Here is a 27,890-nt window from a genome sequence, read left to right as displayed (position 1 = left end):
ACTTGTGCCTGTATAAAAATTCCCTCTCCCTCCTTTTCATAAGCCCCTTTCAGGTACCGGCAGGCTGTGATGAGGTGTCCCCGAAGCCTTCTGTTCTCCATGCGAAACTGCCTCAGTTGTTGGCTCCGTGTTGAGGATCCATGCTATTTTACAGCATTATTACACTCTGGTAGGCACCAGAACACCTGTAATTTTGAGTATAATTATGAAATATAATTCTTGGTGCGTGTCTGGTACTTGAAACTTAGTCTCTTTTCAGTGAGTCATGCAATGTTTTAGCCAAACTGTTACTGTTAAGAAAATTTTTAAAAAGAAAAATAAACCAAAAGCAGAAAAGTTGATAATAATCTTAAACCCATTATGATCAGTTTTGGAAATCTGAAATTAAACAAGTGAGGCCAAAAATTGAAATATTTGATTTAATGACCGCACAGATTTAATACATAAAAATAGATACTTAGTAATGAACAAGTTTATACAAACCAGATTTCTTTTATATGGTACAAAACAATAATGGAAATAAAAAAAGATTTGCTGGACTACAGGGCAAGACAAAAGAACAATAAAACATCGTTGAAGAAAAGTTTTAAAATTATCTGAGTCTTATTTCATAAATACAGTGCAATGCTTTCATTTAACAAATACAAAATTTACTATTTAATCTATCAACATCAGGAAATATATAAAATGTCTTTGAATGACAATCTTATTTAAAAACTGATGCAAATACAATAGCGTTTTTAGAATTCTGAGGTAATATAACACATTAAATAAAGAAAAGTTCCAATAAATAAAACTAAACTGAAGGCAAAGTGCAATTCAGTGAAAATGAGAAGATAAAGCTTTTATTTTAACAATAATAGATAAATAGTTACTAAAAGTGGGCTTGAGCCATAAAAAAATATTTTGGCTAATTTGCCATGTTTTCAGATAAACTGTATAGCTATTTATTCATAAGCTAACCTTCCATGAATCCAATTCTACAGAGAGGGGAAGGGGGGCAGTGTTTATTTCCAGATTTCTTTACAACCATATTCAGCTATTAGAAATTTAACATTGCTTGAAGCTGTCTAGTTCATTCAGTGCAATGGTGAAAGTTTCATTTATTTCTTAGCATCTGAAATCCTGTACGTTAAAATTTATTTTAAAATCTCCATTTGGGAGAAACAATGTAAAATGCAGAATTTTTCAGTGCTGCTTTTAACACTCTCTGTGCTAACCCAGTTTAGTTCTCTGCTGAAGTCAACAAAAATGTTACTACTGGTTTCAAGGACAGCACAAAGAATACATTGCCAAATATTCTAAAATATCCTAATATTTATCTCTGCTTTAATAAAACAGTAAAATCACCAGTAACTCATAAAGATATAGAATAAAATCAAATTTACACTTTGTTATTGAAGAATATCCACAACAGCTTTGAAACTATGAATTAGACAGATTAGTTTGTTCATAATTTGTTAATCTGTTGATTATATGTAAATAATACAAAGAGAGAAAAGAAGACTAATATAATATCTGAGCACAGACACTACAAGATATTTAATCATCCATGCCCCAGCAGAAGTCAGTGGGGAAAGCTGACAAATTAGATGCCAAAGTGTCTTGAACGATCTGGGCCTCATTCAGCTGAAAAAAAAATCTATAGAACACACAGTAGCTATTTATATTTAAAAATACTATACTGCATGCTAATAAATTCTTTCCATTTAATGAATAAAACCCAGACTTACAATTACATCAGTATTTTAGAACCATTTATTTCCTAGCTCCTAATCTGATAACTCAGAGCAGACATACCAATTATTTGTTTCTTGTAGTTTGTGCAGTGAAAAACACAAAACATTGTCTTTAAATGCTGGTCTTCAAGTTAATGAAAGCTTCAACATTCTTCTGAAATGTTATTGTATTCACTTTTGTCACAGCTTACTTAAGACTTTCAACAGAGTTGCTAAAAAATGTTAGCATGATACACTATATCAGTTTGCCATGAACTGTGGATTTAATCCTCTTCCTGAAAGCAATTCACCATATGTGGAATTTATTTTAAATATCTAGTTTTGTTTACTATAATGCTACAGTAGATCTGGTTATTTTGCTGTAAAGAATGAACATACAAGTTCCTTAATACCTGTAGCTTGAACTTGAATCCCCCCAAGCTGAAAAAATACCTTTTAACACTCTTGTACAATCAAGTGTAAAAACTGAATATAGAACCTTTAAAACCTCTTATTCATAAAAAATAATTTTTAGCAGTAAATGGCACTATCAAAACCCTATTTCTTCACAGGCAGTTATTTACATACTTCTTAGACAACTGGTTTCACTAAGAAGGAAAACCAGAAAAATAAAACTACATACATTTTATAAAGACTAAAATTCCTATTTGCCTTTGTGAAAAAATGGCTACATGCTGATGTTGTATATTTCTCTATTATTAATGTTAATTGAAAACATTCTACCACTGGGATTAACTAATAAAGAAATGTTCTGTATATTATCTCCCAGTGGGAAACCTTGATGTAAAGGAATTATGATTAATGATAAAGTGCTATCAAGAAAAAACTAAAACTTAGAAATTGCCTAAGCTATGTTTTGTTTATCAAAGAGACAAGCTTTTTGTACAAAGAAAGCTACCTTCTGTGACAAAGCAAGCAGTAAATGTATTGCCATTCAGGGGAAAACATACACTTCATATTTAATTAAAAAAAATAATCTAAGTGAGATAAAACTGGTATCAAGAGACATAACAATGAAAAGCTTAAAGGCACAATCAGAAGAGAGTGAATGCTACATAAAAATGCTGTTCTTTGATTATTAAATGTTATTCTAGACCAAACCCCTCTGCATTTGAAATTCCAATGATCAGCTTTTGCTTCAGTTCCTTCTTGTTCTTGTAAGGAGGGAGGCAAAGCTGGTTGAAGCAGGTATGTGCCACAGGTAACCTAAAATAATTTTAAAAATACCCAACAAAACACACTTAATAATAATGCAATAGAAGCAGAACACTGCCAACTGCCTACACATTTTCAGTTAAACATTACTTAAGTAAGAAACCCGGTAAAAGAAACATTTATCCTAATGTTGGTTCAAGTTCTGCTGAATGCAAATAACACCACTATTGGTCATAAGCACCTCAGGTGAATCTGTTTGCCTGCAACTCCCTGTCTTTATTTTTTTGTTAAGTTGGAAACATCTCCTTCCAGATTTTGGAAACTCCAGGTACCACAGAACGTCTCTAAACATGAAATGTGGGTATAGTCAGAATGCACAACGTGAAGGACGGTGGGTCCTGCAGTAGGTATAGATAAACCTGGAGGAACCACAGTTATGTGAGGATACAGAACTCAAGGTCAGCCAGGCAGAATACATCCTTACAGACATCCCTCAGCCAACTGAAATGCTGGACACTTTCAGCTGCAAGTTTCTTCTGAGCAGAGAGTTTGAATACATGTATTGCAGATATTAAGGAATGCCTGACTGAAAATCTGGAAACTCTGCTTCTCACTAGAACAGATTAGTTTGATGAGCCACAGCTAAAAAGAAGCCAGGGATCTTCTTGCTCTTTAAATTTTCAAGTGACAAGCAGGACAGTACTGAGGGTATGGCCTGGTCCTACAACTGATTACTTGAGGGGAGAGAGGAGAAAGACAATGAGCTGAAGCTCCACCTGATACTTGGAAAACACACTGAAAAATTTCTAAAACTTGGACACTTACAATTTAAGTTTTATTATGTGGCTCAAAAGCTCTCTAGTTCTTTTTTCATTTAATCCCTCAGTGTTTTGAAGGGCATATGATCACTGGTAAACCTCCTGGAAAGGGGGCTGAACCCCCTAGATGTGGAAACTCAAGCTACTTTCCCCTCCCTGCCCTTTAAAAGATTAGCAAATATCTGTCAATCAGACTGGAGTTACATGCTTCAGAATTTGGAAAGTTGAGAAACTTTCACTAATTTGCCAATTCTTATTGCTATTACATTCTTTGATCCTATTGTGTGAGCAACATATCTCCATTCATCCCTGTGCAGGCAGTCTGACAGCGACAATTCTCTTGCAAAACAGACCTACATCAGTTTAAAATGCACATTATTTCAAAATCCATTTTCTCATTTCTAAGAAAAAGAACAATTTACAGAAGGAACATAAACAGAGATTCAATGTTGACTGATTTTTTTTCATTTTTCCTCAGATGCTCATGCTCCTTTAACATCATTGGAACCAGCATTAGAAATATCTCGGTAACAAGATAAATTGAATTTAAAAATAAAACCAAAGTTCATTTTGTTTATGCATTTAGTTCAGCTCTCCATGGAAAACCCCCAAAAAATTTTACATTGAAACTATAATTCTATTTAAGTATTTTGATTACCCTAAATGTCTGAGAAATCTAGATAAAGTCAGTAATTACTGCTTATCAGTGACTTTCAGAGCAGCAAGTTTTTCTATACAGCTTTCCAAATTACTTAAACTGACTTTTCCAGTCTTGAGAAGGAAAACACTAGCTAGAAAGTGTGTGGAATGTCTCAAGTCAATTCAATACAAAATAAAACACTACCAGAAACATAAGAACTTGGCATGAACAATTTAATCCTCACAATGAAATTGCAAGACTGCTTTGTTCTGATATCTTCTGAGCAATTTCTGTATCAGCCATACCCCAGAGGCCCTAAAGGAATACTACATCTTTGCAGCCGTACATGTTAAAATTCTTATTTAGACCGTCAAGAGAAAATGCAAGTATTTTCTGCAGGTGCAGGGGCTGCTATAAATAATGCCATAAAATTCAAAGAATTCAGTAAAAATCATAGTGATCCAAGTATATTTTCATTAGTTTAGCTGTCATATAAGAATGATTAAATGAATAATTTATTTGAATTGAAAACATGAATGGGATCTCTATAAATAAAGAATTACTGGTCTCAAATATAAACATCGACTGAGAAACAATTTTATGCTAGATAGTCACCTGCAAAATTTATGCAATCAATAAATAGGTATTTTGAAGACAAACTAAAGGATTCCATGAAGTTTCTTCTCGTATATTTGTTTGCTCTTCTTTAAAAAGACATTCAAGAGCAATAAGGTCTCTTGGGAAACACTGTAATGAAAAAAATTTAAAAATCCAAAAACAGTACTTACCAATTTGTGGATGTTTCACTCTTTGAAATCTTGAAATTCAAATCGGCCATTCCTCCCACAGGTACTCTATCACTTCCTGTAGCAAAATGTAGCAGCTTCTTTTGAAGGTCAAGAGAAAATCCAAGTACTACATCCCAGAAGTATCTATGCTCAGGGCAGAGAGAGAAGAAAATGTTGCAAGATGAAATATCACGACAAAACAGTATGAAGATAATAATACAACCACAAGTACTACATGATGAATGTCACTTACTGAAAATTTAATTAATGTAATATATAGTATACAGTAGTATCTGGATACAGTAGTATCCCAGTATACAAGGTTAAATTCCTAGGGAATTGATAAATACAATGTTTTATTAATTTTGGAATTATATCTTGTCAAATGACACCCAACCCACCTTCCAAAGATAAATGCTTTCTACTCACTAATATAAATGTCCTTAGTAACAAAGAGAATTGGGAAAAAAAAGACTTTTTAGAAGACAGGATAATAAAAATAAAGACTCAGATTTCTTATGGAGGATTTGAAGCTATTCTTTTTAAACTATCTCCACTTCCATCTAGTCAGAACCTTATAAGGATATTCAGCAACACACACCATTAAGGACACAACTCTTCCTACCTAGAACAATTTAATAAGCATCTTTGTCTTATCTGGAAATAGGTTTTTATTCAATCATTCTCAGATTATCCTTGAAGAGATTTTGGTGAAATATTGGTGAAAGGTTAAAATTTTATGATGTTTTCAAACTCAGTATTTAGAATAAAAAACACGAGCCTACCGTATAGTAAGATCAGTTTTTTGGTAGCCCTCGTATTGGGTACTTCGCTGTAAAGCAGACATGTCCAGTTCAGGGCTGCCACAAACAAGAATTTCAACCTCTTCTGGACGAAGCAGCTGCCAGAAATCAAAGATAAAATATATTTTTTTTAGATGAGAAATTATGCTACTATATTAAGATTAAATTTTTATTTTGTCATTCTAGAAAAATTAACAGAATATCATTCAGTATAAGTCTCTACCTTGGATATATACTGATTATAGAAAAATCAATCCCTCAGCACTTTAAACAATCTCTTACTATTGTAGGTAGTAAAAAGCAAATTACTGGATAAGACAATATTCTAGCATATTTCTTTTGTACCTCATCTCTTTTTCATTCTTACATTTATTACATTGACTTGCCTGCCATCTGATTAGATTACAAATGGGTCAGGAAGAAAATTAAGTTTGTATGGATGAAATTCTGAGGAAGGGTCTTGATGTCAATTTTGGTTACAATTTCAATTTAATTTACACTGACCAATCCCAGTGTAGGTAGCTGACAGAATTTGGCACTTAATTGTACCCACTGCTGTGCAAAGCAAGTGCTTATGACAATAAACCACTAAACTTGCACCTGCAGAATCTACTTATTCATTTACTACAACACTGCAATATTGCATGGCAGTATGTCATGGCATTTCAGGGGATTCTCATTCTCCTTCCAGAACCTTCCCTGCAGTCAGTCGCATCTTGCCTTGCTGCAAGTGTGTCATAGTTCACTAATTTCACAGGCACTGAAAAAATCTCATGCAAATTGCAACTGCCTCTTCTTTCTCAGTGCAGAAGGGATGATGTAAATGACAAAGTCATTCCAACAGCCAAACAGGACTGAAGAGAGAATGTTTAATCTCAACCTCACTGAGTGTTCTTCCTGGAAAAAGTAATAGATGTTTTCAGAGGAGTCACTCAGGAGCACACAGACATAGTTGCTCTGCAGTTCATAACTGTAGGGAATACAGAGAAACCTCATAAACATTCACAAGAGAGCCCGTGAAGCATCTGTGAATGCATACTGATAAATAAAGCTCTTCAGGTTAGCTTTATCTGTTTGCAATGGAACACTACAGAGAACAGTTGATTACCTGCTTAATTTTTTCTACTTATGTTGGCTTAATCAAGCCTATGGATTAATCAGTGTTCTTTACAAATCTTAAAATCAACCAGCACAATTTGTTTAATTTAGATAAGTCATTGTCAAATACTTAAAACAGAAGTGAAGAGTTATGTTTCACTTTATTCTTACCAGTAATGCATATGAAGCACAGACACTATGAAATCCATAATAAAAAGCTGCAAATTGTTTGTAGATCGATTTGTTGAGAAGAAAATCAACATAGAGCTGCACATATTCTAAAAAAGAAAAAAACATTTTATTTTGTTACATTATAATAATTTTAATCAATTATTTGTTCTGCTCTCCTGAACTGTAGTGAATTATGAAAAATGAATACATTTCATTTTAGATACCATTAAATTGGTAGGCATACTAGAAAGGACTACAGTAATTTCATTTTCACACTGTTAATGAAAACCTAGGCTTATAGGAATGAAAAAACTTTAATCTGCCAAATATGTGTAATTAATATATATTGAGGTACCTTTCCTATTCTGATTTGTGACTGGAATTTTATCTCCATTTGGCTTTAAGTTGTAAGATTTTATAACACCAAATTCTTCCTGAAAAACCTAGAGAAAAAAAGGAGTCAAGGTCAGTACTGGAAAATACATTCATATTCTCATAAATTATAGATCTGATATTTATTATGCCATGTATTTCCCCTCTCTCTCTCTTTACCGTATGCTGTAATTCTGAGGGTTACTGGGTTTTTAGAAGTTAAAAATTACAATTTTCAACAAATTGCTCAAGAAATCAGTATTTGAAGTAAAAAAAATGAGCCTCTTACACATGTCAAACTGACCTGCTCTGGAGGCTCTGGAGGCACAGAGCTTTTCATACAAAAGAACAATCTAGGAATAGCAAATACAATTAAGAAGGTATTTGTTCTGCTGTAGCTTACCTAGGAACTAAAAAGTACCAACTTGAAATTTTATTAACTGGTATGTGTTCTAAAGCAATGAATAAATGAAAAAGACTTCGTTGAGTGAAGTAGCAGTTAAGACACAAAGGTCAGGCAAAACTCTCACAAGTTGAACAAGCTATTGCTGAAGTGAGATTTCCTGGACAGAGTGTCTTAAGGAAGCAAGGAAGCTCTGACTAGCTTCTGGGTTAGACAGAAAAGGGATTGCCTTGCAGCCAGATGAATTCTGCAAGCCAGGGCACTGATTGCAAGGTGATGGTGTCAGAGAAAGAGCTGGAAATGCCCCAGCAGCTGGCTATGTGACCCTGGCAGTCAGCACTTGGAGGCACCTACACTGTCAGGGAACAACAGCTTCAAGCCCCATCACAGAGTCAGCCTCTGTATGCCCAGAGGCCCCAGAACAGTACTGGTCTTGAAACCTGTGCAGTTATATTACAAACAATCAGCAATTACACCATAGAAGGTCACTCCATTGCCATTTTAACATCGGTAAAAATTACTGAACAAGTCTGAGAATCATTTACAGTTGTGTATTTAACGACCTGAAAGGTTGAGTAAAAATCCTCTTCGACATTGCCTTCATAGGATAGAAGTTCATTTAGTCCGTGGGCCAATTCCTACAATATGAGTAAGAACTCTTTAGTGAATCTACAAAACTGAGTGATGTACTCTGCAAGGACGTGCCAGAAGCATTACTTTACACAGAAAGTAGGTTGGAAAAAGCTGTATATTTAAAATGCATGCACAGAGAAAAACTCACTGCTTAATTAATATCTGTATTTTTATTTCAGTATAAACTGTCACAATTTTATTTTTACTATGGAAAATATGTATCAGAAAAATCATATCAGAACTTCAAGTAATAGAAAAATACTGCTATGCTAAAAAACATGGAGATTTTCTGTTTTCAGCAGAAGAAAAGGAGACTTTGTCAGCTTGTACTGAAAAAAGAAGCTGTTCTCAAACAGTTTATAACTCAAGCATTAAATATAAACAAATTAGGTTTTAAATCAGTAATTTAGCTTCTTAAAAATCCATAATACTTACAGGCATAATCTGAAACAGGTCATCTAATGTGACATCACAGATGCCTACAAGCGTGTTATGATCACAGGGAACAATGGGAGGACTCAATAATTTCTTGTAACAGCAAGGTGGGAAACGAATATCCAAGGCTATGCTATTATATACAGCAAGTCCCATAAGCTATATATGTCAAATGTTAAGGGCAAAATTAACATAGCCTTATTATAGTTAGTATTTTAGTAACTTAGAAGAAATATTTTAAAAATGCAGTTTTGCATTACAATTAAGTAGCGGTTAAAATGGTCATATGATGCACATTGACAGAACACTTGACAATCTTCTTCATAATATCCTATACAAGTATTTCTACAATAAATTGTTCCAAAGTATTGCTATTAAAAAAAAAGAGAACTGTACACATATATATTTTCAATCCACAATAAGTTCTACTGAGAGCTCAATACATCAACGTTTCTTTTAAATAAATCAAATATATATATAAATATGTATCAAATATATATATTTTTATATATTATATATATATATATAAAAAATATATATATATTATATAATATATATATATTAAACCAAACCTCCACTGGCAAAGTGCAAAAAGCCACATACTGATCAACAGGGAGCAACTGATACTCAGTGAAGCGTTAATACATACAGGTGCATTGGTGTTTACTGAATGAAACTCAGAGGTTTAAGTATATTAAAAATTACAACTTATATACAAGAAAGGTTGCATGTTTAATCTTGATTCTAGTATTTTCTAACTGTAAAATGTATGATGTACCCACACACCATCATTTTCTTCCTATTTTTAGTTCACTTGCTAGAATGACATTCAAAAAAATTCATTAAAAACGGAGCACAGTTGCATATACAACCTCTGAAGGAGCTTTAGCCAGTGCCTTATTTCGCCCCCGTGCCAGCTCATGGGATGGCTCGTGGTTCGGCGCCTGTAGCAGACATGAAAGGATACAGCTCCCACCAGTCGGAATTCAGAGTAGTTATCGCATTTAAAGCTGCTGAACCAATGGCAGTGTGAGTCCTTGTGGTAGGTGAACATGCCTGCAGAACAGCAACACGACCATTACAAAGCCTGAACTTCAACAAAGCCTCATCTTTGTCACACACGCACCCTTAGAAGTGCTCCTTGGTGTGCCCACATCTCCATGCTTGTTCTCAGCCCCCTCATCCCACCTGTGGCAGGAGCCTGCAGGCAGGTGCTTGGGAAGGACCACCAAGGGCACTGCCAAGCCTGAAGCAGGCTCAAGCCCACCAGCCCTGTTGGGTGCCAGGGCAACATGTTCCTCAGGGCCTCTAGTTGTAGATATTCTGCACTGTCTCTGTACAATCTGTTTCTTCACTGTACTTCAGCATCTGTACAGCCAGAAACATTAAACAGTCTAACCAAAAATTTTCTTACTGCAATGTAAAATCATTTCTTTCTTTCTTTCTTCCTAGGTCAATAACAGATACAGTCTTTAGAAATGCTGGCATGAATCCCATAATACAAATATCATAAGCTTTACCTTCTTAGAATAGAAATCCATAAAACGTTTATGTTATACACACACATTAGCAGCAAAGGGGTTAGTTTCACATTTGCTGCCAAAAAATTTTATCAGAGAAGTTGAAAAAGTTACTCATGGGTCTAAATGACAAGCTAGATCCTACTGAAATCATGAGTATAGACAAGTTTGACTGCTATTTGCATCAGATATGGAACATTCTGTTTTAAAGAGTGACAGAACATAAAAACCTACATAATGAAAGCAGATAACAGCTTCAAGATGCCTAGGAAGTATTGCTCAGAGAAGCAAGACATACTCTAGATAAGTGTGCACTAACAGTGAAATTAACTTCAGCAATGCTGAATTAAACTGGATGAAACATGATGACTGGTTTTAATTTGTTGGGATTAAATGGGCCAACAGTTCATGATTGTTTCCACAGCCTGTACAAACCAAAGCACTGAGTAGTTCTAAGGACATCTTGCATGCAACAGCTCACTGTAATCTGTGTTTGAAGATATAGTTGGTGAAAAGTAATATTTAAATAAAAAACAATCAAAGTAATTTTGATTAAAAAAAAAAGAACGAAAATCCAACTTGTTTCAGGGACATCTAGTTCTTATGATAAATTATAGGCAAAATCTGCATTCATGTTTTTCCTCCCTACTCTTCTGAACAATTTATCTTTTGAATTTTAGCTCAAAAAGGTGCTCATCACAAAAGGTTCAGACAGTTCTTTCACCAGAAGCAACAGAACAGTTGCATGTAAGGCAGAGTAAGGTTCACATACTAAAAGACAGCAGGGATGCAGGAACAAAATAGGTTTCAAACCCCACTTATTAATCGTCCACAGCAAGATGAAAAAGCATTGCAAAATGCATAGGAGGGCAGACAGCTGAGTTAATTATGAGTTTCTAAATTCCACGAGTTAAATCTGCAGGATTAGTTAACCTGCAAAGGGTAAGAACAGTGATGTTTTCCCTTCTAAGCTTCTGACATACATTAATTGCAACTTAAACATTAAAGACAGCAGAGGATACCATCCCTTTCGAAGGGACATTAATATTTCTGAACTCCTCCCAGATTTGGCTGACAGTCATAACAATGAAAGAATTTACACTTTAAAGCAACGAAGCCTGCCAGAGATGGTGAAAAAATAAACTACTCTGAATGTTTCCAAACGCATCAGTTACCAAGCTCTGCTGACAACATTTTTACTAACAGAACTGTCAAAGTTACAGAACACTTTCTCCAGGATAAATTGTTTCCTATTAAGGCTGTTATCATGAATGTAATGTCTCCACACAGACTCCTTTTTACCACAAAAAGGGCTACAGGCAAATAATGATCTCAGCAGATTTGAGGACATATTTATGACTTAAAATTCTGTACCTTTAGAAGGAGTTCTATAAATAACAAAAGACCATGGATTTAAGGGATATGAACACTCCCAGGCAAAGGCAGACAAGCTCTCACATTCTACCAATGACTATCAGGTGTTAGACTCAGGTCCCTGGAAATCAATATTTCTAATTTAAAAGCCAGCCTGGAAACAATTTAACCCATTAAATCAGCAGTAATGTATCCATGCCCAGCTTAGGAAAGTGGATTGGTTTAACAAATATTAGAGTGGGGAATAAAACCCACCCAGATCCCTCTCTGTAGACAATAAAAACCAAGTAGATTGGACTGCCTGTTTATGACTGCTCATTCGTGCCTTACAATCTCCTATTTGCTCAAAAAAATCTTCTTTTTGTTTTCTTTTGGGCATGCAAATTTCATTATGGGCTCACAGGTCCTGGTAGCAGCAGAGGCAGGCTATTTCATTCAGGTTCACACCTGCCTACACTGTCTCTGCACTGACTGGACCTTTCTTTCCTGAGATTATCCCAGACCACAAAAGAATACTGGCCACACAAATACCACAAACAGAATATATGATGGCAAAAATTCAAGTAAGACATAACCTCTGCCCATCCTAGTCACAGAAATAGTGCTAGAACATGCAGATATTCTCAGTGCTACCATCAGCACCAACAGAAACCATTGATACATGGGAGATTGAGGTCAGCAGTTTGCTAGAACTGAGCACAGTAACAGCATCCAATGTAGCTACTTACAAAACCCAGGAAAACTCCCCAAACCAGCAATATGAAAAAAACTGAGGGCAGTGTAAAAAGAGAAAATGCAGCATGAGAGGAAAGAGTCGGGGATGGCAGATGATAAACTAATACATTTGGCCTTATCTCCACTTGAATATTCGCTACAGCATTGCACTGTCTTAGGCTGAGATAATTTCCTTCACAGCAGCTAGTACAAGGCTATATTTTGGATTGGTGCTGAAACCAGTGTTTATAATAAAAAAACTTTTTCATTATGGCTGGAGCAGTGTTTACATAGAGTCCAAACAACTTTCATGCTGTACTTAAGAACATTTACTACGACTCACCATAATCTGGGTGAAAAATCTGGCGAATCAGCAGAAGAAACCATTCTTTTGTCAGGCCACCCATATCAAGACCAGCTTCTCCTACAAATGTGACTTTTAACTTCTTTTTCAGATCTGCCCTCTTCCTTGCTAGCTATTACAAAACAGGTAGGGAAGAAGAAAATTGAGATTTAACATATTATCACTACCTCTAACCAGAGAGAACACATCTCTGTCTCTATTGCTCTAGCTATTAATTTGCAGAATGTTCTACTAATAGGTCAAAACTATATTAAAACAATGATTGAATTACAGAAGCAGGACAATTACGACTACTTGACATCATCAACTACTTTGCACATAGTGGCACTCTCCAGGCTTGAAAAGAAGTTGGGTGGTGTACAAACAGACTTAATGAGATACTACATACAATGAATTGAGTCTGTCTGGAATATTTTAGACCTATAAAATTTTTTACCTTTTACAGAAGACATTCTACCAGGAAGAAATGGGAAATTAAGAAAATAATTACACATAATTTGGAAATATTTAGAAATAAGGAGGTAAGCTAAAACTTCCAATATTTGAACACCATTCAGTTTAGCATAAGATAACTGCAAGCAAGTATCAGCTGCTTTTTACAACTCTTTTTTAGACAATGGAAAAGCTCTTTTCATTGCTTTGTCCTAGGAGACAGCATTTCATCCAGGGGTGCAAAAAACCTGCAAAGAATTAGATTACGGCCTTTCATAATTAACAGTGATCTTTCAGATCAAGTCCCTATACAATTTTTCTTTAAATCATTAACTACTGGCCAGCTCCAGAGAAAGTTTTTAAATCAGTCAGGAAGATGCATGTACCAAAATAATTTCCATGTTATTAGCTGCTCAAGTAAATTTCTGTTGCAGACATTTTACAACTACAGGTATGTTATTTGAAACAAGTTATTTATTAGAAGTGATCTTCCTTTCCAAATTATTTTTAAAATTCTGAAATACAAATAAGACATCTTCCCCCTCCACCTGCCACTCCCCATGCTTTTCAGAATATGAATAATATAATACATTCTTATTCATCTCTGAAATGGGCAGAAGAAAACAATAAAAATAAATAGGAGAATATTTTGACTGTCAGAACTTTTGAAGTTGCTCTTGGTTATATTAGGGTGGTAAAAAAAAATCTGTGATGCCTGAGAGAAAGCAGTATTACCACTCGTATTTCTTATGTCTTATGAGACAAGGCCAAAATAGACATTTTCTGACATGAGTAATCAGAATTTCTTTGATCTTGTTTTCACTACTTGGACTTATTTTTCAATATGATCAGGCCATTCTCAATGCCAAGTAGGGAACTAGATTTCATTAAATAATGTTAATTATCAAGGTTCAGAGGATACTGAAGAATTGCCTACTTTAATGGACACATCTGTTTCATTTCTAAAAAAGGAAAAAATACATTCAAGAATGTGAAGAATTTGTTAAAAGAGTTTAAGAAAAAAAAGCCCAAAATAATTCTTATAGGATGGAGAAGTTAGCAAAGGAAAAGAACAAAAATATTCTGAGAATTAGAACAGAACAAACTCATTAGGGATTAGTCACTTACTATTCATGCTCCTATCATGGACTCAAGTCCTACATAGCCTGCTAATTATGCACTGTATTTTTAAAACAAAAATTACAAACACAAAAAAATACCACATGTAAGCATGTATATTCATTATGGGCTTATCCACGGAGCAGCATGAGCACAGAAAATTAATTTCAGAATGTCTAACACAATCTATTCTGCAGCACTGCAATTGTGACAGTAATTAAGTTCTTTTTATTTAGTATTATGCAGTTATAGTCCCAATCTCTTAGTGCAGAAAGATTTAAATATGAATTATCAAACTGAAATTTAAGTTCAACAGCTATTCTGCAGCAACACATCATTTACATTTTTTTGTTACCTCATCAAGTGAATCACTAACAAGGTGTGTCCTCCTCACTTTCACATTTAGGAATAACATATTCATGTCAGGTTTCTGTCGGCGAGAGACTTTATCCACAAGGCTTTGCTATTTGAATGAAAAAGAAACATCATACATGCAGTATCTTCATTTAAAAAACCCAAGTGCCACACTTATTAAATGTAAGAAGTTCTCAGTATCTTGCATTAAAGACATTTCCCTAACATCATATCTGCTTCAGTATCGTCTAAGAGATGAAGAGCAATTTCTTTCCTACTGCAGATAGCATTTTCCCTATATGTGAACTAACTTATCAGGAGGTTTAACAAGAAAGTGGCAATTGTGCAGCAACTTTTTCAACCTTCCAAACTGTTGAAAATATAGATTCTGGAAATGGTTTGTGCTTTAATCAGCTATTCACAAAGTGTATCCAGCAAGACAAGAATGGATAGTTCTGCTACATAGAGCACTGAGGAAAAGAGTCTCACCTAGCACCTGTAGAAAATTAACACTGAAGGAGGCAGACAATGCCTCTTTCAAAACAGAGGAGGCTGCCCAGAAGCAGTACCTCTTCCATGACTTGAAAGTATACAGCTGAATCTTGGTCTTCCATGACAACATATCTTCACAGGATAAAACTGGAAACAGTCTAAAATTCTCATAGAATTAATCTTCCTTACTTATCTTGTTAATCTAGCATGCTAGTACATGCTGGTTTCTCAAAAGAGGAAAAGAATAAGTAAATTACTATAGCTTTCTCCACAATACTAGTATATATAAGCATCCTGAAACTAAGCACATAAAAATAAAAAAATTAAATAACTAAAAAATCCAGTGTGGACATCTGTATACTAGTCATAGTAAAATAGCTTAAGTTCTTTTTTGGGGTAGTCTGAAATACTAGAAGTTGTAATGACAGGTTGTGTGTAATACCAATCTAAAAAACTTACTAAAATACCAAGGCACAAGACACAAACATTTATCTCTGACTTACCCGTGCAATACTTATCATCTGTTGTTCAGAGTCCCTTTGAATAATAACTTTTTTTGCTGCTATAGAAATAATAAATGGGTATTGACAGAAAGAAAACCTAACAACAAGAGAAAAGAATATAAAATATTTCCTTTTTAGCATATAGCATATTGTTTTTAAGAATACAGGAGTGAATTATTACATTACCATTCAGTAATTACCTTCCCTCCACTGACAGTAATTTGCAAATAGCTGCTGGGGGTTTTTGTGTTGTGTATATAGATACTCAATTCAGCAGAACAAACTGTAACTTGCATTTACTGCTAGAAACTGCAATAATGCTTATCCTAAATAAAGATCATTTTTAATTGTTTATTATTAACATCAACAGACCTACTAAAAACAGTCATCATCTGCTTTAAATACCAAAATTTTAATTACTACATTGAATTAAAGCAAACAACAATATCTTCGTATTAAATAAAAGAAAAACATCTATCTCAGTGCAGCATTCTCAGGTACAGAACTCATTTTCAAAGGAACTGGTTTTCCACAGGCCCTTCAGATTTATCCTGGGGTTACATGTGTTTGGGACTTCTGAAATACCAGATCACAGCCACATTCCACTGCAATCAGATAATAAAAATGATTTTGAAAAACTTCTGAATTCATCATGTAAAAGATTTTTTAATTACTGGTTATTTTGGTAAGTCTTTTTGTTTATTTAGCTCATACATCGCCTAGCAGAAGTTCACATCGAAATAACCAGAGCCCACCTGGTCTCTTGTAAATCTTAATCCAAAATATTTTACCAAAGTGTGTTGACTCAGTTAAAAAAAGTATGTATTTCAAAATATTCCACATGGAAGGTAGATGAGGACTTGCTCCTACTGGGCCTCTGTTGTCAGGTTGGGTTTCTTTTCCGTTTGGTTTTAAGTGGAACAACAAGGAGTCAAAAGATGTAAAATTGAAAAAAAAAGTCCTTGTAACAAATTAACAGAATTATTTATACTTTAAGAATAATGCAGCTAGTCTTCACTTCAGCTACTCCAACAATTATGTGTCAAGCAAACTTTGTTTTGACATAATTCCCAGTGACCCAGCTAACTGAAAAGAACTGGAGCAGGTGGAAATCTCACAGCCCTTTTATAAGATTGGTTGTGGGTGCCAAAACAGCCAGATGGTTCCAATGGAAAAAAAAATATATCAAAAAATCATTTGAAGCTCAGCAGTATTCATATACCAATGCTTTGACTGAGACTATGCAAAGCATACTGCACGTTTTGCTATCATGTATCATGGGATTTGGAGCAATTGTTTCATTTATTTATTTGGGTTTTGTGTGGTTCGTTTCATTTGTTTGATTTTTTATCTTCCCAAGCAGAGTATCAGGTATCAGACAGAAGCCTAACCTGAAATAGCTGCTTTAGTGGAACAAATTATGGTCTCCAAGTTTTCCCCAACTGCTGCTAAAGGAAAGGAAAAGTGCACACACAATAAACAAAAAGCTACATTTAGAGGGCTGATGTCTTAAATTAGCTTACTGAAAAGTCTCAAGATATGGGGAAATTTTAATTGATCTTGTGATTCAAGCTGTAAAGACTGAGTGATACACAGTGATATGTTGAAAAATACAGCTAGGCAAAAAACCATTTTTGTTAAAACGTTAATAAGATTTTGAACTTCAGCAAAAAGATGAAATGTCTATTTCTCTGGATGATTCTAAATCATACTTCTGGGCTGCCTCACGAGGGGCAAGCTTTGAGTCCAAAGATTTAACTTGTGTGTTTATTTTCAGGCAACAAAAATAGTACAATTCATTTCACTGGAACAAACATGATTGGAGCCACATATATACATATAATTACATACATTTTCATCATTAAGTGGTAAGTATGCACACATTATCACTGTCTATGAATGTATTGGAGGCTAAAATACGTTTGTAGTAAGACACAATTAGAAGTCTATGCCTATAATTAATAAAGTTATTTTATTATCATCTATATTTTAGATCTTTTCTCCAGTTTGCAAAGGCAGAATGAGATTTATTCCAGTCAATCTAACATCCATGCAGTAGGAAGTATAACAAGTAGTAGCTATGTTATGTTTGTCCAATAAAATACAGTATTTAATGTGGATATATATACACATAAATGGTATGTATACCATATACACACACACTATATATATATATCCCCTATATTTAATATAGATACACATAGCATAGATACAGTGCTTTGAAATACTACTTAAAAAGAAACAACCAGCTATTCCTCTTACCTGTGAGAATTCCCATAGCATTGCCAGTTATGATATTCTTCCATAAGATCAATATGATCAAGTGTAGAATTATAGAAATCCGTATATGAAATAATAGGAGGACTGATCAGACTATTTGCAGCATCTACAAAGAAAACATAATAGTCTTTTAAAACAGTGCCTGGATTCAGCACACTCATCTCTCGGCATCATGGGCACCAGTGAAGTCAGAAACTTTAGGCTAAGTCTAAAATAATAGTAATAAACTAATACTAACAAACAATAATTTAGCAACAGAACTTAGCTCAGTCTTAGCTAGAGAATTACACTACAACATAACACGTTATGACAGCATATTAATTGCTGTAGAAAATAGTAAATCCTTAGGTCAGCCCACTTATGACAAGGGAACCTCAGTTTGACTCAAGCTCCCTTACCAACATACACTAAACTGAGGTTTCACAGATAAAGGACATTATGTTCTGCTGAAATGGATGAAAATGCAGTTTGTTAAATGAAAATGTTTAAGAAATCCACCTAATTTCAAATGCAGCTATGGCTAGAACATCTACATGCTTTCCAGTTAAAAATTACCTGTTTGTGCTCGATGCCTTTTGCAAAAGGCATGGAAAGGGAGGGGCATAAAACATAGTATGCAGAGATATACATATTTCCTCAGGGAACTACTATACCATCTGGATTCACCTGTACATAAATTAAGTACTTGACTAAATGAAGAGAACTAATTCACATTTAAGCTATCTCACTGTGTAACATTCATATAATGTCAAACAGCTAGTAAGTTTTCTCTATTTGCACTTCAACATAGTTTAATTTTGGTCAGTCAGACACAAAGCAGTGTCTTTTGATTTACTAAGTAGTTCTTTTTCCAGAACTAAGGAACTGGCAATTCTTTCATAGATGACTAGAAAACACGCATCTCGGTGTGCTCATGTGCCTAATTCTGGACAGGTAGGATTGTGCAGAATGCTTTTAAGTAAAAGTGTTGAGAGTGAAAGCATCTTAATTCCAATCTTAATTTTAATTTGGTGTCTTTATTTTCTCCTAGAAAGGAGAAAGTATATGCTCTAATCACCAAACTATTTGGCATGAGTTGAGGAGAAGGTGTGAATTTGCAGTGGTCAAATTTGCTGTGCTCTATGTTGAACTGAGCACAAATTTACTTTTTTTACACTGTTGTTTTGGATTTAAGAAGCACATGCATTGCCTAAATTCCTTTGGATGCTAAATAGTTCTGTGGGGGTAGGCCAGTTACAGATGAAATTCCGGCAATTACAAATTTAAGACATTTCTTTTACAAATCTAAGGGAAACCTTAACCATTGGTCACTTCTGTGGATTTCTGTTTGAACAATCTTCAGTTTTTGTCACAGGAAAATGATGCGTAGCAATTATCATCTACTGGAAAGCAACAGAAGACTTTCTTTGTTGCTTACTACCTTTATTGTAGTTTGTACTGTGCCACCATCAGTCTCCCCCAGAAGAGGAGCAGCATAAACTATCCTCTCTCTCTCTATATATATATATTTCGACATCTATATATATATTCAAACATTATATATACACACAAACATATATATATAAACATACATATGCATACAGAGTTCAAGAAAAATACCTACTAAATAAAGCCAGGACTTTTGTTGCTGATGGAATCCACCAGTTACATTTCACCATAGGTGGAAACTCTTCAGGTTTTGCAGGAAACAGACGTAAAGAAATGAATTGCAGTAACCTGTCCACCACCTGCTTGAACCTCCTCTGTGAAATCCTAAAATAGACATGCTGCACTTACTCTCATGTGATCACTGTCTACACTAGAGTTTATGCTATCAGATTTCAGTGTTATTTTTTCAAAAACATGCTTTTGTCCTATACATAAAAACACAATTTGAAATACAAAGTTTGAAGAGGCGTGCTTTTAAGTATTGACACACGGTAATTCTCTTCAGTGTGCCCCTAACTATTGCTCTGTAAAAAAAAACAAACAAAAAAGAGCAATAGAATCATTATCTCTTCTTGACTTTTAGTAAACAAAATGCCTTATCTATTTCACTCCATACTCTGAATACTGAGGAATTCTGATTTTTTTATTTTGAGATACTTGGTCCTATTGAATAAAGAGGAAAAGTACTTCAAGTGCTTGTGACAAGTGCACATTTTAAATTACATGTTGCACCACTTCCATAATAGCACAAAAATACACATGTAGGTATGTTAAAATATCCTTTTCTAAACAAGACCTCTCCTATTTTAATGGTTTCCACTTCTAATAGATGTTTTGATATGCCTATTGCATCCTTAACCAAGAGTGCAAACCTTATTTGTAAACACCAGTTCAAATGAAATCATATTTTACCAAATTTCCATCCTTGCAGAAAATAAAATCTTTTACTAACAGGTTCCCTAGGAGATAAGGGAATTGCAAATATGGCTGAACTTTTTTTTTTACCCCAAACTGAACTTTTTGCACAGTCAGCACAAGGAGAGCAATCTGCATACCAACTTGGAAGCTGCTCTTTGGGCAGTAACTCCCATATGACTTTATTAGTGAGGTGCTATTAGAGTTATTTCAATTAATTACAAATCTAATGCCCTAACCACACTCTCTCACCACCTCTATTACACTATGAAGCAAGGACTCTAATTCATTCGTAGTTTTCACACAATACAGTAACATTACAATATCTTTTGCAAATTATGCAAGATAAAACTTTATTTAAACAAAGATCATAAATATGTTTGTTTTAATAATACCATATAAACATGTAACTAAAAATTTACACACAAGTTATTTTGCATGTCTTATGGAAGAATAACTTAGGCAAGTTTTTTTCCAATTATGGCTTTTTTGCAGAAAGATATTAATTTTTATACATTACATACATATTGCATCTATAAATCAGTATCACTTAGTGGACTATGACCATATGTACTTTGAAAACATCAAAAACAATCTCTTTAGTCAATTAAATTAACTTTCATATAATTTATAAAACAGTCAACATCAATGGAAATACAATAACAATTGTAATCCTAAAAATGGAATTTTTAATTTTTTTTTTAAATTCTTTTTTTTTTTTTTTTTTTTTTACTTTTTAGACCAGTGCACTAGGAAATGATGGTCAGCTTCTGTTAAGGCTGCTATCTGTCTTAGCAAGTGAGCATAGATGACATAAGTAGAAGTGTTACTAAATTGAGGATTCTGAAAAAGATTAAAAAAAATGTGTTAGGTTAATAAACTGCATAAAAGAAGTAAAGTCATTAGGATTTTTTCTTATGTTTGTTGTTGCCAATACAATTCAATTACACAGGAAAGGAATTCACAAAAATAGCTGTGACAGAGGTAAAACTATGGGAAAAAATGACTTGCAATTTCTAGCCCAATAAGAAATACATAATTGCTATATTGTAAAAGTACGATTTTTTTTTTTTCAAAAGAAAGCCCACAGGTAGCCCAAAGGCAGTAACCAATATATTTTTCTGGATTCTCCTTTACACTGTAGCACATAAATTACATTTCTCTGAGTGATGGGCTTTTCATCTCAGTAAAATGATTCTTGTAGCTTCTGTCTCTCTGCATGTCAGTCCCTCTTGTCTGAGTTCACACATTCCCACATTTCAGCAGGAGATAGCCCTTGTAATTCACAGCTACTATACCACCCCAAAGAAGAAAACTATTGTCTCAAAAAATTAAATTACTATCTGATATTGTCAAATAACAGTAGAACCACTCCTTGTGTGGAGAGGTGTTACCTACATTGGCAAAATTTAAAGGGGAAATCTGCTGCAAACGCAAATCACCTACAGTAACAAAGGTAATAGGTGAACTCAGACAAAAATCAGACAATGCAGCCAGTTAGATAAACTGAAGAAAGTCTGCTTAAAATGCAACACTGGAGAAAGTTACAGCAATATCAGAAAGTGTATATACTGAAACTTTCAGTTACAGCATACCAATAAAGCAAATCTGGGAATAAGGATGAAATAAGAACAAATAACATGGTAAAACATTTGTTCTTTCAACCCACAAAATAACAGGAAACAATTACCTGTCTAACTGTTAGTTCATAGTTTTAGTCTATGCAACCTTTCCCCATCAACTATTTTCCATCAAGGTCCCACTCCCATCATGCATTCCCTACACTTCTTCCATAGATATGAAGTATCTCAGCTATACGAATTATCTTGTTTGCATAGTATACTGGTTTATAGATTATAAATTAAGCAGACACATTTTTAAACAAAAAGATCATTTTTCTTACCTGTAAAAGTATACAGTATGCTCTAAGATCATCTTTTGTTCGTGGCCTATGAATGAATAAAATAACAAACAGAACCATATGTATGCATCATTTACACACATTAAGAGTCATAAAATGACACACAATTTTATTTTGCTTGGTCAATAAGTACAGAATACCATATTTAAGAATCTTCACTGCTCTCAGTAATTGAAAAGGACATTTACAGATTCTGACAACTTCCTAAAGGCAGTAGGCTGTTTTATCATCTGTTTTTTGTAGCATAACATGAGAGAAGGTTAAAAGTGGAGAACCTATTATTCTTCAGTTCTGATCAAAGAGGCAATTCCATGCTATTGTCTATCTTGAATCACACCACAGATGAGTTTATTTGCTCCATCTTTGATGTTTCCTGCAAGAATTCTCCATACACTTCTACCACTGCAGCCTCTGTATGTCTTGCCATTTATCAAGGCTTTCACATAACCAAAAGCACCCATGCAGCAACAGCACAGAAAAAGTAGCATAAAATGGAGAAAGGAATAGCCAAGACCTGCATCACAAGTGAGTCACAACAAGGCACTGTCTCTTGCTATATCTTTTTATGAATTAACTTTGCATTCTCACTTCTATTACTTCATGCTAAGAACTCATCATCATGTTGTCATCTCCCAGAAAAACTACTTTTGGGCTATCCCCTTCTGCATCCTGCACTGCTCTTCCTATGCTGCTGCCACACAAAAATGGCATTGTGAAGTAAACTTCAAATCAGGGAGTTACCCTAGTTGCTCTTGGGGGGTGGACAATAAGTTTTACCCTAAATAAATTCCTTAACTCATCTCCCAAATCAGATGTCCAAAGGAATGCCCTGAGAACAAGTAGCTGAGATTTGGTGAAGGAACGTATGGCTGCATCTAGATCTGCCTCCCAAAGGTTAAATGTCAGCTGACAGAGTTCAAGATGTATGTCAGCAGATTTGCCATGCAAAAAGAATTAAGTTCTTATGCATCAAATAAGTTGCATGACAACATTTTCTTTCTTTGTCTAAAATGATGAAGACAAAACATCAGTTTTAAGTGCTGACACAGCACTAATGCAAACATTTGTTATAATTACCCTGTCCATTCTTGTAGCAGACCATTAATTATTCCTTTTAAGACTGACTTCTGAACATCTTGAGGCTATGGAAAAAGGAGAGGAAAAATCAAATCTGAAGTAACTATACATGTTCAATACAAGATATTGTAACAAAAAATTAGTTTGTTTTGCTTGTGATTCAAGACAGCAAAGAAATCTTTTGTGTTATGATGCTGAGGTCCTAAGTATCTTCCTCACAGATTACTAGCTGAGGCCTGAGGTTGTGCCAATTGTGGCTTTCAACACTTAAACTAACTTAAAAACTGTAAATATAATGTCTAAATTACTTCTGCCTTTTGTTTACTAGGCACAGTATTTACTTTTTGCTATCCCCATCCTCACATTTTCTTTATTTCCCACCATGCAGTGTCCCACCACAAGTCATGTTATAACTTGAAAGTGGCCTTTAAGATCTACCACAATATAAACTGTGCTTTACAAGTAGAAAAATTTCCTCCTCTTTTATTAGAGCAGCTTTCATGATTCTATGGTAAATTCTCATGGGATCGTTTTAAGTGTGTTTTGAGAGATTCTTCAGAAATCATGCATATCTGAGAAAAACTTTTGGTATAAATTGCTTCTTAGCATATTTCTTCACTGAAATAATTGTTAAGTTTTAAAACATGAATTATTTTCTTCTACTTACAGTATTTAATAAGGCATCATAGACAACATCCACAAATTTTGCATCGATTCCAGAGTCCTCAATGGTATTAAATGGAGAACTGGTATCTTTCTGTAAGTTAGATAATACATGAAGCATTTTGGGTTTGAAATACTTCAAATATTTTATCTATCCTTGAAAAAGATAATTCTAACATTTAAGAAAACATATGTAACTATTTTCCTTATCAAAACAAAAGAATACAGGTTTCTGTAATTAATACGTGAAAAATGAAGCAAAACAACAGTACTCTGACACATTGGCAATATTCAGGTAATTCCATTACCTTGCCATTCTATTTTAAAAATGTAAGAGGGCTTCAAATAATGAATTACATTGAACTTTCATCTTTTATCTTTGTTGTGGATCCATCATCAGACAAAAGCAATGACCTTTTAAGCATTCAATATATTTGTAAAGTAATTAAAAGTCACAGGTTATTTGTCTAGGTTCAGGCCCTATTGTCCATATGAAATATCATAAGCATAGTTTGCTCTATAATAGGCAGGAAATAATAATTTAGCATGAATTAAGAAACACAAATATAGCTATTTCTCAAGGAAAACCAAGCATGCCATCATAACACACAAACAGCTCTACTAGAGCCCATATCACACCCTTTTTTAGGGACAGAGAATTTCTGTTTCCAGATTTGCCTGGGTCTCCACATTAGCTGCATTAGTTTGGATGTTTTAAAACTGTAATTTGTGTAGAAAGTATCTAGACAGTCATAGTGTCACAAAACAAATTACATACTGGAATTTTAAAGCTCCACATAAACTTGAAATATAGTTGCTTAAACTGGAATCAGTGAAGAAATACAATAACAGATTGTCTATCAAAGGTAAGCAAGATTGTGACAAAATGATCATAGTGGCCTTTGAGTAACCACCTGCAAGCCTTTAACTGATATTTTTGTAAACATTTTGAATATGCAAAGCACTGTAATTACTAAATAGTATTATGAATTATTTTCTACCTTAAACGCAGCATTTATCTCCAGAAAAGAATCAAATGTTGTAGAATAAAAATAATGTACAGCTTTCCAGTCTCCCGATGCCTTGGACTTTTCCACATCATCCCTAGAAAGAATACATTAAAATACTGGTAATATAAGGGTCTGATCTTTTCAGCCACTTAAGACTCTAGAATGCACTGAAACTCTAAGCTTTTCTCACTAAGCACACTTAGAAGACAGACAAGTATAATATCAGTATCTTTCTAACATCTTCTTTGTCATTTAAAGATCATGGTATTATAAGAGAACAAAAGCATAGTTTGTGTTTGATACACCTGAGCAATGTCTTTTATTCAAAATGTTAATTCAAGATGTAACAGTTCAGTATGTTAAGACAAATAATTAGCAGAACAAAATTATGCTGAAGCTACACTAACACGAGATAAAATTTCTCAGACTAATTTATTTAAGTATAAAGGCTCCTAAACCAATTACATTCATTACCATTTCTGCAAAATTTTATTTCTCTTCAAATATTTCAAATAAAACTATCTTAGGCACATGACAAGGTGGTCACTGGTGACAGCCCACATGGCTTCACTACAGGCAAATTGTGCCTGACAAATGTGGTGGCCTTCTACAATGGGGTTACGGTGGTGGTGGATGATGGAAGTATGACTGATATCATCTACCTGGACTTGTTCAAGGCCTTCCCCTAGAAGGCCCTCCCTCTTGCTTTGCAGTAGACTGTCCAAGAAAGTCTCAGCATGGGGAAACCAAAACCCAGCTCAGTGTAGGGAGCAGCTGTCAGATCCAACAAAGAAGAACCTAGCCATTCCTGGTGGATGGCAGTCATGGGAGAGGGGCAATGGAAGGACAGTAGGGGCTCACAGCAGAGGATTAAAAGGGACAGGACAAGGGGTAACGGTTTTAAAATGCAGGAGGGTCAATTTAGATTAGGTATAAGAAGTAGTTTTTTACAATGAGGGCGGTGAAACGCTTCCATAAGTTACCCAGAGAGGTGCTGGATGCCCCATCCCTGGAAACATTCAAAATCAGCTGGGAGAGGGCTCTGAGCAACCTGATTTAGTTGAAGATGTCCCTGCTTATTGCAAGGAGGTTGGACTAGATGAACTTTAAAGGTCTCCTCCAACACAAACCTATATTAGGTTGGACTCAATGATCTCAGGTCTTTTCCAACCTAGTTTATTCTGTGATTTTGATTCTATGATTTAACACTGTCCTGCATGATATCCTTGTCTCTAAACTGGACAGACATGGATTTGATGGGTGGACCACTTGGTGGATAAGGAATTGGCTGGATGGTCACAGTCAAAGACCTGTGGTCAATGACTCAGTGTTCAAGTGGAGACCAGAGAAAAGTGGCTCAGTTGTCAGTGACAAGTTCCTTGACTTTTCAAATTCTCCTTTACACTGCTTGCCTTTCCCACCAAAATACACACTGGACAATCAAAAAGCATTCCTTTTCTTCACTGAATGCACAAAATTTCAAACGTGGAAAAGAGAAATAATTGGTAGTACAAAGAAAATACCTAAGACTGCAAGGGATTTTACAGCCTACAATAAGCCACATATATTTTTTTCCAAAACTAAACACCCACTGAATTTCTAACTCTGAAGTATATGTTTTGCCATTTTCTGCATGGAACAACACTGCAAGGTAGAAAAAAAAAAATTTGATAATTTTCAGAGCAACAGAGTTATCGATTCCACCATCACAACCAAACTCCTGTCAGTCTTACTCAACTGCTTCCTCATTTGACATTAACAAAATCAAATGTATGAACTAGGTCAAAATGAAAAAAAAGTCCAAAGAAAGAAAGAAAGTACACTTTTAAGAACAACAGTATAACTTACTGAAAATCTTTCACAGTTTTGGTTCGAATGGGAAGGGAAGGTTCAGGAGGAAATGGTGCTTTCGGTTCTTGGGGTAACGTATCTACAGACATGCGCTGCTTTTGCCGTACGTCGAGGCAAATAGGTGGTAGGTCTCTCACTAAAAAAAGGTAAAGAAGAATAAATACAATGCAATCATATCCATAAATATTTAGTTAGTAAAATGCAGATGTATAGGAACTAGGAAAAAAAAGAAAACACAGTGTTTGATCCTACATCTTTAAACAAGGATTTTTCTTACCATTTGCACCTCCCAGACATGATGGAAACTTTGACTAATTGAAAGAAATAGCAGTGCTGCCCCCTATTGTATTTACAATATAGATTTTAAATACTGTAATATACAAACTGCAACAATGGTGTTTCCTACAGCTATGAAAAATCTCTGACACAACCACACCAAAGTCCAACTGTCATACAAGGACAAGACTTCAGTCCATTTTTCTACACCGTGACATATAATTTTATCTAGAGCAGACTGCGGATCATCTACTGCCTCCTTAAAGAACTCCTCCAATAAATTAAATGGGAAAGGCAAACTTTTTTGTCTTACAGAGAATTCGTGAAACAATAGCATCTTTAAAAATTTCCTCAAAAAATTTGGCTGCCATTCTAGCACTAGCAGCGCATTACCAAGGTCTTTCTATTCTACTCCTTACTTTCTATTTGGTCTGAGAACATAGTATCGAGTTAGAGAGGCAAGATTAGGCAACAGTGTAGCTGCTGTTAGAGGAGAAATCGGGCTGCTTGTACATCAGACACAATCAGTTCCAAAACATACC

General features: G+C 34.6%; 1 protein-coding gene across 1 annotated transcript in view; it reads right to left on the bottom strand.

Moving 5' to 3' along the window:
- Positions 1-405: 405 nt before the first annotated feature.
- Positions 406-27,890, bottom strand: part of HECTD2 (HECT domain E3 ubiquitin protein ligase 2) — a 36,342-nt gene continuing 8,857 nt past the window's right edge. The window contains exons 3-21 of the mRNA XM_064662882.1: positions 27,070-27,208; positions 25,213-25,315; positions 24,216-24,305; positions 23,549-23,613; positions 22,454-22,499; positions 21,284-21,393; positions 19,811-19,959; positions 18,190-18,313; positions 15,928-16,024; positions 14,934-15,041; positions 13,007-13,139; positions 10,023-10,111; positions 9,056-9,214; positions 8,551-8,625; positions 7,568-7,655; positions 7,213-7,319; positions 5,926-6,041; positions 5,141-5,284; positions 406-2,945 (exon numbers count right to left, since the gene is read on the bottom strand). Of these exons, the coding sequence (XP_064518952.1) occupies positions 2,825-2,945; positions 5,141-5,284; positions 5,926-6,041; positions 7,213-7,319; positions 7,568-7,655; positions 8,551-8,625; positions 9,056-9,214; positions 10,023-10,111; positions 13,007-13,139; positions 14,934-15,041; positions 15,928-16,024; positions 18,190-18,313; positions 19,811-19,959; positions 21,284-21,393; positions 22,454-22,499; positions 23,549-23,613; positions 24,216-24,305; positions 25,213-25,315; positions 27,070-27,208 (2,063 nt within the window). The 3' untranslated portion in view covers positions 406-2,824. The remainder of the gene's footprint in view (positions 2,946-5,140; positions 5,285-5,925; positions 6,042-7,212; positions 7,320-7,567; positions 7,656-8,550; positions 8,626-9,055; positions 9,215-10,022; positions 10,112-13,006; positions 13,140-14,933; positions 15,042-15,927; positions 16,025-18,189; positions 18,314-19,810; positions 19,960-21,283; positions 21,394-22,453; positions 22,500-23,548; positions 23,614-24,215; positions 24,306-25,212; positions 25,316-27,069; positions 27,209-27,890) is intronic.

This window comes from Pseudopipra pipra, chromosome 8 (genome assembly GCF_036250125.1).
Source record: "Pseudopipra pipra isolate bDixPip1 chromosome 8, bDixPip1.hap1, whole genome shotgun sequence".
NCBI lineage: Eukaryota > Metazoa > Chordata > Aves > Passeriformes > Pipridae > Pseudopipra > Pseudopipra pipra.
The sequence above is the reverse complement of the archived record's forward strand: the minus strand, read 5'-3'. Positions and strand labels throughout refer to the sequence as shown.